Source organism: Leptonychotes weddellii, chromosome 15, assembly GCF_054177405.1.
Source record: "Leptonychotes weddellii isolate Sample4059 chromosome 15, ASM5417740v2, whole genome shotgun sequence".
NCBI lineage: Eukaryota > Metazoa > Chordata > Mammalia > Carnivora > Phocidae > Leptonychotes > Leptonychotes weddellii.
Genome location: NC_138383.1, coordinates 1,036,257 through 1,046,130, shown reverse-complemented (window position 1 = coordinate 1,046,130; position 9,874 = coordinate 1,036,257). Strand labels below are relative to the sequence as shown.

The 9,874-nt window shown below is 54.9% G+C and overlaps 1 protein-coding gene across 1 annotated transcript; it reads right to left on the bottom strand.

Annotated features, from left to right (window-relative positions):
- Positions 1-533: 533 nt before the first annotated feature.
- ARHGDIA (Rho GDP dissociation inhibitor alpha) lies at positions 534-3,500 on the bottom strand. Its single transcript, XM_081804245.1, has 6 exons — positions 3,361-3,500; positions 1,704-1,919; positions 1,499-1,582; positions 1,166-1,242; positions 1,018-1,081; positions 534-825 (listed from the first exon to the last, which is right to left on the bottom strand). The coding sequence occupies exons 1-6, from the start codon at positions 3,497-3,499 to the stop codon at positions 626-628; spliced, it is 780 nt and encodes a 259-aa protein (XP_081660371.1). The 5' UTR covers position 3,500; the 3' UTR covers positions 534-625.
- Between the last annotated feature and the right edge of the window lie 6,374 nt (positions 3,501-9,874).

Here is a 9,874-nt window from a genome sequence, read left to right as displayed (position 1 = left end):
CGGGCCACGGGGCCTGCGGATGGGGCAGGGACCGGGGGGGACCACATGCTCATGCAGACATGGGGGGGTTAGAGGTTAGTGAAGGCCCCCACAGCACACGTTCCACATGTTAAGGCATCATGGTTAGACAGTTACTGACAGCGATGGATGAACTGACCGGGGACAGGTGAAAGCAGGAGGGTGGCTGGCCCCCAAGAGGCCTCGAATCATGCACCCCACCCCACCCCCACCCCGGAAAAAGAGAAAGAACAGGATTCAGGGCAACTGCAAAGGCCCACAGGAACCTGAGCACCCCATGAGATTCCCTTGGAAAAGCCAGGGCCTCAGGTCGGGTTAGGACAGGTGGGGGAACCCAAAGGGGTACGGAAGGGGAGGTGGAGGCCTGGCCTGGAGGCTCCCTTCCCCCTCTACCCCCCCCAGCACAGGCAGAAGCAGCAAGGCGAAGACCACCGAGGAGGCTGGGGCCTGCAGGGCAGGGCCAGGAGGGATGGGTAGGGTCAGCCAGGGGGGCAGACCTGTCAGCACTTTGGTAAGGGGTTGGGATGGGGTGGGGGTGGTAGGGGTGGGGCACGTCAGACAGGTCCGTCTGTCTGTCCGAAGGCCTGCCCGCCTCCCGGGCCAGGGCTCAGTCCTTCCATTCCTTTTTGATGGTAAGGTTCCACTCCCAGGACAGGTGGTCAGTCTTGTCGTCGTCTGTGAACCGGGACTTGATGTTGTAGCTGCCTCGAGCCAACATACCCTTGGGTGCCTCCTCCGTGGGGGTCAGAAACTCATACTCCTCTGCCCGGGGCCCGTAGCTCCCCACCATGTAGTCGGTCTTGTCAACTGTGTGCAGGAGATGAGCCGGTCACCAGAGCTGCCTGACCCCACCCAGGGCCGAGGGCACACACCGCCTTCTTCCTCTCCCTCCTGATCCCAGAGCCCTTGGGCCACCTCCACCTTGCCCCTTCCCACAGGCCAGCCACCCCATCTTGGAGGCAGGGGTCAAGCACCGCCGCCCCCTGCCCCCCCACTCACTCTTGACGCCTTTCCTGTACGTGTGCTGGATGTACTTCATGCCGGACACGATTTCCCGGTTCACCTGCAGGGAGAGAACCCAGGCAGAGCTCGGTGGGGGCCCTCCAGGCCCAAGGCCTCCCAGCACCTCCCACAGCGTCTGCCTTACTCGGAAAGAGATTTTTATCCGGTACTCCACGCCCTCCTTCAGTACAAAGGACTGCTTCTTGAAGCTTTCCAGGTCGCCTGCGCCCAAGAAAAAAATCGCGCTAAAAGGCTCAGCTACAGGAAGCTGCTCACCCCAGCGTCTCCCATCTGCAGCCGCTCAACACTCCTTCCGTTCCCGCCCGGACCCACAAGGCCCCACCCAGGACTCAGGCCACTCCAAAGCCAGAGCCTGCAAACTTCCTGGTTGCACTTCTTCCGCGCCCCACAAGAGGGCACCCGCATTCGGAGAAACAGCAGGGAGCCAGCAGCCAAGGACCTCAGTGATGCCACTCACCTGTCAGGTCCAGCTCCAGAGGGCCGGGGGCCGTGCTACACACCAGGGTCAGGCGGGTCACAACAACATTGGGGACGCTGGGGTCTGCGGATAAGAGCAGGTTAGAGCTCCATCCCACCCGACTTGCCGTTGGGGGGGAGAGGGACTGGCAGCAGAAACCCAGAAGTGACAGGTGTCCCTCTTGGTGCTGCCTCAGCCCACTTACCAGCAGACACAGTTACACGGCCCAAGAGGGCCTCCTTGTATTTGCGCAGACTCTCATCATCCTTGTCCAGCTCCTGGATCTCCTGGATGCTCTTCTGGGCGGGGGGCTTATAGTTGACTGAGTGCTCATCCTCCTCGTTCTCGGCTGCAATCTGTGCTAGCTGCTCAGCTGTAGGCTCCTGCTCAGCCATGCTCACCTCTAGCTGGTCTGAGACACCTGTGGGCAAGGACAGGGCTGTGGCAGCCTGAAAGGACGCAGCGTCTCCCTCTCCGGCCCCTCAGCAAGCCCCACCGCCAGCACACGTACAGTGTGTTGACAGACCCTCTGCGGGTAACTGGACCCCATATTTGGGCCCAAGGGAATGTATGCCTTTTGGAGAAAAGCAGCTGCAGACAGAGCTTTGCAAAAGTCCCAAACACAGACTCCTGAAGCCCAGAAAGTGCCCACCTTGGGGACCCGCTGGAAGTCTCGGTAGAGCAGCCAAAAATAAGTAGGACCTGCTTAGTCCTGCTCCCCAAGAAGACGAAACATACATCTCCCATACCTGGGGGAGGAGACAGCGCCCCCAGCCCCTACTGACAGGGTGGGGTCACCTCCAAAATCCTGCGATTCTTTCGAAGCTGCCCAGATCCTCTGCCAAGGAACACCTCCTCCTGGGTCTCCCTGACCACACACACTCACTGGGCTCTGTCCTAACAGTGAAGCAAGGCCCCATCCTGCAAACGCAGGGTTCTCCTGGAGCTCAGATGACCGGGCCAGCCTGAGTCCCACAGGTGGGTCCCAGACGGGCATGAGAAACCCTAACCATCTGCCAACCTTCTTTCCAATTTGTGAGAGTATGTGACCTAGAATGTGGGAAGTGCTGCAATGCCTACCTGGTCTCAGGACCCTCTCTTCCTGGATCCTGGCCCAAAACAGCGCTGGGGGAGCAAGGAGCAGTGCAGGGAGCAGCCCACTGGGCTCCCTAAGGTTAAGGATCCCCATCGCACCCCGCTAGAGTCGCCGAGGAATAGCTGAAGCCCACTCAGATCCTCTGGCCGGCATAGAAGTCCACGCTAGACCTCAGCTTGCCCCGGCAAGATAACCAACGCCTCTCCCCACGGGACCGGGCTGGCTGCCTGGAGCTGCCCGAGCACCAGACCTCACAAAGGGCCGCCGGGAACCCCGAGCCGGCCGGCCGGCCGCCACAGGTGGGGTGGGGCCCGCCCGCTTTTCCAGGCCTCCCGGCCGCTTCCTCTGGAATTCCTCTAGAAGGCTCACGCCCTGACGCCACCCAAGTGTGGCCGCAGGCGCCAGGCTCCTCCGAGCGCGATGGCCGTGGCCCACACTTCCTTCCGCAGGGCTCCGCAATCTGGGCGGGCGGGCGGGCGCACCGCGCGGGGTGGGGTGCTCGGGGACCACGCCGCTCGGGCCGGGCGCCGCGCCCGCATCTCCGGGGAGGGGGCGCCAGGCCTGGGTCTGGCCGACGCGCATCTGCGCGGGCGGGGGCGCCGCGGGACACGGGCGGCGGCCCCTAAGGAGGCCCGCGCCCACCCCCGGCGAGCGGCGCGAACAAAGGCGCGGCGCCCCCAGCCCCAAGGCGCCCCCCTCCCCGGTCCCGCCCCGCCCCACCCCACTCCACCCCACCCTGCCCACCGCCGCCACCGCCGCCGCTCACCGGAGGGTCGACCGCGCCGCTCTCGCGCTCCCTCCCGCACGGAATGACGAACGTCGCCGCCCCGCCCGCGCGCGCCCGGCCTGCCACTTCCGGGGTCACGCGACTTCCGCTCGCGCCGGGCGGGCGGCGGAGGGCGCATGCGCGCGCGCGGGCTGCCGGGAGCGCGCCGCCACCATCTTGTGCAGGCGGCCTCGTGGGCGCGTCCCGCGAGGTCGGGCCGGGTTGGGGTTTTGCGCGCTCTGCTGCCCTTGTTTTCTGGTCGTGGGTGTCCTCGGGGCACGGCCGCCAGCCGAGGGCAGGAGGCAGTTTCGCGGCCTCGCCTGCGTCCCCCGTACGTCGTGACCTGTCCCCGAAGTGCCCTAACGCGCGTCTGTGAAGCGCGGGACTAGCGGTCTTTGTCGCCCGACTGCCCACCGGCCGCCCTGGGGTCCCAGCGCGGCGAGAGGGGAGCCTGTGCCCGAGGCGGTCCTCGCCTCGTGCCTTCGGGGGCTCCCCGGCGCAGGTGGCCCGGTCGCTTCCGTCCGCTGTTCCCCGTGCACGATAGAAGCCCCCGGCTGGCGGCCGGTGCCCGACGTGGGCCGCGCGCAGACCGGGGGACACTATGTAGCCCCCAGCAGGTCCTCGCAGGTCCCCAGCAGACCCCCAGCAGGCCCCGGGTGCCTGGCCACCTGCGCCGCTGCCCTCGGCCTCCGCCCGAGCTGCGGGGCCTGGCGGGGATCGCGGCCGGCACAGGCGGCGCACAGCCTGTTGTGTGCAGGGGGGCCTTTTCGGTCCCGAACTGAATGCAAATTAGGAGCCTGGCCATCTTTGGGAGATTTTTTAATATTGCGGGTTTTGTGTAACCTAGGAGTCGCGCCCTCCGCTTACTGTGCAGCACGGTTCGGTGTGTCGCTTGGGAGGCTTCCTGTCGTAAACCCGGAACCCACAGCCCGCTGTCCTGCGTAGCCCAACTGCAGGTCGAGGGAAAGTCTGCTTTCAGATTACCCAAGGGCTTCATTTATTTAATTTTTATTTATTTATCAAGATTTTATTTATTCATTAGAGAGAGCGCACAAGCAGGGGGAGCAGCAGAGGGAGAGGGAGAAGCAGACTCCCCGGAGCAAGGAGCCCGATGCGGGGCTCCATCCGGGACCTGGGATCGTGACCTGAGCCCAAGGCAGAGGCTTAACGACTGAGCCAACCAGGCGCCCCCCCAAGTGCTTTTAAAAAACAAAACACAAATCAAAAAACGCTATTGTAGAAAATTTCAAACATTTTATTCGGAATCAATTACTGTGTAAAAACATGTACCCTTCATTTAGCAGCTTAAGACAACAGTTACTCTACAGTCCTGAGGATCAGGGAGCTGCTTGGCAGGCGGTTCTGGCTCCTGGTCTCCAGAGGTTGCAGCAAGCCGCTGGCCAGAGCGGTCGCCCCTAAGATCGGCTGGAATTCCAAGCTCTTGCAAATGCTGTGAGCAGGAGGTTCAGTTGTTCGCGGGCTGGAGTGATTTAGTGCCCTGCCACCTACAACTCCTGGCCCCTCCGGAGGGCTGCTCACAGCAGGGTAGCTGGCTTCTCCCAGGTGAGGCCTCAAAGAGAGATGGACAGAGAACAAGAGCCAGCGAAACAGCAAGCACTCAAGACGAAGCCGCGCTGTCTCTAATAACCTAAATCTCAGAAGCAAGGTCCCTCCTGCACTCTTCTGGTCACACCAACCTGCCCTAGTACCGTGTAGGAGGGGACCACAGGGATGAGAGCGCCAGCAGGCGAGGCCGCTAGGCCTGTCTTGGAGGTGGCCCACCACATGCACCAAAGTAGAAAGAATGGTATGAGCCCGTGCACCTGCCGCTTCAGCAGTTACCAGCCTAGGGCCTGTCTGGTTCCACTGTGCCCTCCCTCCTCCCCATACACGCAGCTGGTCTGAAGCAAACCTCAGAGGGTATTTGCACCGTCACTGTTTGAGCACGTATCTATCTCAAAGGACGAGGATCCTTTCTGGGGAGAAGCAACAACCACGGTACCATCATCCGCCCTGTTCGCGCATCCACTGCCGTGTGAGGGACCACTCCGGAATGCGGTGGCTTCAAGCAGGGATTCACAGCTCTCTCCGCTCTTCTCGGGCTGAGTGCAGCTGCGGGCAGATCAGGTCCGTGCTGGAGCCCCAGCCCGAGGCCCTTCTGCACGACTGCTGTGCGATTTTGGCAGCCGGAGTCCAAGAGCCCATGTTCTGAGAGGCCTGTTCACAAGTCTCCTTGTGGACCCCCGGGGAAGTGCCAGGAGCCAAACTCCTGCAGCTTTTCACTGGCCAAGCCCTGAACTTGAGCTGGCCCAGGTCTAAGGGCAGGAAGTTAGAGTCCACCTCTCGAAGGGAAGAAAAGCGAAGAACGAGTGGCCCGCACATTCCCCTTCTGTAAACACACTGCCTCCCAGGACCCCCAAAAGTCTCCTCCCATTTTGGCTTCTGCTCGGGGCGCAGGTGAGAGCGAGGCGGGGGTGTGGCTTTTCTTAATCTGAAAATTGGGGCTCACAACCCAGAAGCCCTGCCCCACAGCACCAGATAAACCATCCCATCCCCCTGCCTGAACTGCACCATCTGTGAGGGTGATAGAGAACCACATTTGCTTCCCACTGGGTTTTGGGTAATTTCTTATGGAGCGGTCAGCATCTGGAATACCAACCAGGAAAAGTCTCAACAGTCCTAAGCATCATTAGAGATCCAAACAGTATTTTCCTTGATTGCATTGTGAGTTCTTTCACTTTTTGGTGGACTCGGAGTCAAGTTAAACTGCGTGCGTTGCAGTTAGAAGTATGCTGGTGTCTTAATCCATAGAATCATCCTCTCTTTGCTCCACGTAGTGTCCTGTTGAAGGACGCTGGGGTCCTGTAGAGCCCCCCACGGCTGAGACCCTGGGGGCAGCACCCAGCCCAGCACTGAGCCACTCCTGTCCCCTGTCCTTTCTGTGGGGTGGAGAGCAGACCCGTGGGAACCAGCCCGTGGGGAATGTGGTGTGGTGCTTCCTTTAGTGTTTGCACCATCACAAGGGGGGCCGTGACACCATTTTGAGCTTTTTATCAAATTAGCAAAGAACCTAAGAGAGGCGAGCGTGCAGGATAACAGCATGGCCTTCCCTGACATGGGGGTGGCTGGTGGGGCTGGAAGCACCCCGTGAACAGACACCTTACACCGTAACAGTGTTCAGATGGTGTGTCTCAGCAAGGACCTGTTTACAAACGTACCCTGAGGAAATCACCGTGGGTGGGAGCAGGGGTTTGGTGACAAGGTTTACTGCAGCATTTTTACGGCATCGAACATTTTCCTCACACGCATCTGAAAAGCGTGCAACAGCCTCAGGACAGACCACCGAGGGGCCCCGTGCTCTCCCATGTCACAGGAATATCTAAGAGGTAATTAATAAATGTTAATGCACAGTACTTAAAAAACCCTGTGAATTAAAACTTTTCACAGGATTCAAATAAAATAGTGAATGATATAGACAAACTAATTTTTTTTTACAGCTTTATCAAGGTATAATTTACAAAATCCATCCATCCAAAGTTTATAATTCAATTATTTTTTAGTAAATGTGTAGAGTTGCAAAAACATCCCTCCAAACTTTATGTTGAGCTATTTGTCCTTGTTGCCTGTTCCCAGCGGCCCATCTCTCCCAGACCCTGACGACCACTGTCCTGCTTTCTGTACCTACAAATGTGGAACCATACAACCAACAGTCTTAGGATGTCTTGTGATCCCCCTAGAGTGATGTTGGCATAGAATGTGTATTTTGTCCTGTTTGTTGTATAAATATAGCACGTTTTCTTTGTACTCATTCGTCAGTTGATGGACTTTTTGTTTCCTTTTGTCGACTGTGAACATTTGCATTTGTCCTTGTGTGAACATGTGTTCATTTCTCTCGGGTACATTCCCAGAAGTGGAATTCCCCATGTTTTCCAAGGTGGAGGTACCATTTTACAATCCTGCTGGCACTATCAGAAGGTTCCAGTCAGGCACACCCTCGATGATACTTGGCATTGTCTTTTTGATTAAAGCCCGGTGTGACATGGTGTCTCATTGTGGGTTTGACTTGCATTTCCCTGATGAAGAGTCTTCCTTGGAACATCTACTCAAGGCTCTTGTCCAGTTTTAAATTGGGTTGTCTTATTCAGGTATAATAGTATTTATATGTTCTGGATATCTTTTACCAGGTGTATGATTTGGAAATATATGTATTTTTAAGATTTTATTTTTAAGTCATCTCTACACCCAACATGGGGCTTGAACTCACATCCCTGAGATCAAGAGTCACATGCTCCACCTACTGAGCCAGCCAGGCAGCCCTGATTTGACATATTTTCTATGGCTTGACTTTCATTTTCTTTTCTTTCTTTTTTTTTTTTTAAGTTCTATTTATTATTTGAGAGAGAGAGCCCACAAGTGTGTGTGTGGGGGGTGGGAGAGGGAGAGGGACAAGGAGACTCCTGCTGAGCAGGGAGCCCGATGGGGGCTCGATCCCAGGAACCTGGGATCATGACCTGAGCCGAAGGCAGATGCTTAACCGACTGAGCCACCCAGGCGCCCCTTTTTGTCTTTTTTTTTTTAAGGTTTTATTTATTTATTTGACAGAGAGAGAGAGAGAGAGAGAGGACAAGCAGGGGAACGGCAGGGAGAGGGAGAAGCAGTCTTCCCGCCGAGCAGGGAGCCCGATGTGGGACTCGATCCCAGGACCCTGGGACCATGACCCGAGCCAAAGGCAGACGCTTAACGACTGAGCCACCCAGGCGCCCTTGACTTTCATTTTCTTTCATTTTTGTTAAGTACTGTATCTTAATTTATTTTTAATTTTTTTTTAAAGATTTTATTTATTTGACAGAGAGAGACACAGCGAGAGAGGGAACACAAGCAGGGGGAGTGGGAGAGGGAGAAGCAGGCTCCTCGCTGAGCAGGGAGCCCAATGTGGGGCTCAATTCCAGGACCCTGGGATCATGACCTGAGCCGAAGGCAGACATTTAATGACTGAGCCACCCAGCCGCCCCAAAGATTTTAGTTTTAAATAATCTCTGTACCCAACATGGGGCTCAAACTCAACCCTGAGATCAAGAGTCACACACTCCACTGACTGAGCCAGCCAGGCACCCCTAAAAGGGCATATTTTCTTGTTTCTTTTGTGAACTGCCTATTTATGTTTGGTTTGTCTTACATTTTTGGAATTTTTTGATTTATGTAAGTTTTTAGAAGTCCTCCCTGCCCTAAGTTTTTAATTTTTTTGAGCTGCTGCTTTTTTCCATTTCACCTGCAAAAATAGAGATTCTTATTTTCAATATAACAATACCATTAACATACCTACCAAAGTTAACAATGCTTTCTTAGCATTATCAAATACTAAGTGTTCAATTTTTCCGTCTCAGAACTCTTGTTCAAGGGACGCCTGGGTGGCTCAGGGTGGATCTTCCTGATCAGACCCTCCAGGGGTGGCGTGGTGTGTTCTTCTACTGTCTTGCTGGGTGAGCCCCAGGTCAGCTTTCAGAGGGCTGTGGGCTTCCCACCTCTTCACCTCGGGGGCACTCTGCTCGTCCCACCTGGAGTGAGGTGTAGCTGGCTCCGGGACATCAGGCTGGCCCCCCTGTCATCAATTGCCACATCGACCTTTCATCCAATGTCTTCAGCAGCCTCTAAGGACTGTTCTCAACATGTATTGTTTTATTAGGCATCATAAAATGGTGATTTTCTAATACTTCTGCATTTCTTAGCTGGAATTCTTAAAAAAAAAAACTGGAGTCATCAGCTATGTAATCCCTTCAAAATACAATTTGTATAGAAAAAAAATTTTTTTTTCTGTTTATCTGCCAATTTTTAGAATACATTAGAGCCCAAGTAACCTCCAATGATGAACATTAGATTTTTTTTTTTCTTAAGTATCAAGGGGCGCCTGGTTGAGCGTCCAACTCTTGATTTGGGATCAGGTCATGATCTCAGGGTCCTGGGATTAAGCCCCATGTCGGGATCCCTGCTCACCGAGGAGTCTGCTTCTGCCTCCCCCTCTGCCTCTCCCCCAGCCTGTGCTCTCTCTAAAATAAATAAATAAATATTTTTTTAAAAAAAGGTATCATTATGATCACCTGGATGTGTATATATTTGACAGGAACAACAACAAAAGGAAATGGTAAAGTCTATAAAATCATTAATGGTAACTCGAATGACTTGTTTGTGATGGATTTGTACACTAAAAAACCTGGCATGCTCCCGTTAATTAATTAGCATGCTAAAACATTTTATAATTTATTTTTACAACTTGCATAGATTACATAAAAATTGGCTCTGGCCTAGCTTAGGCTAAATGATCACAGACAAGTTGATATATTTTAAATTAATGAGCTTATTTCCTGGTACTCTGATGGTTTTATTTTTGCATTAAAATCTTTAACTACATATTATTTATTGCTGTTTTCCTCCAATGGTCGGTTGATCCCAGAGTGAGTCATTGATAACAGCCAATTAGTGTAAGTCAGATAAACATTTATGAACATTACACAACCAT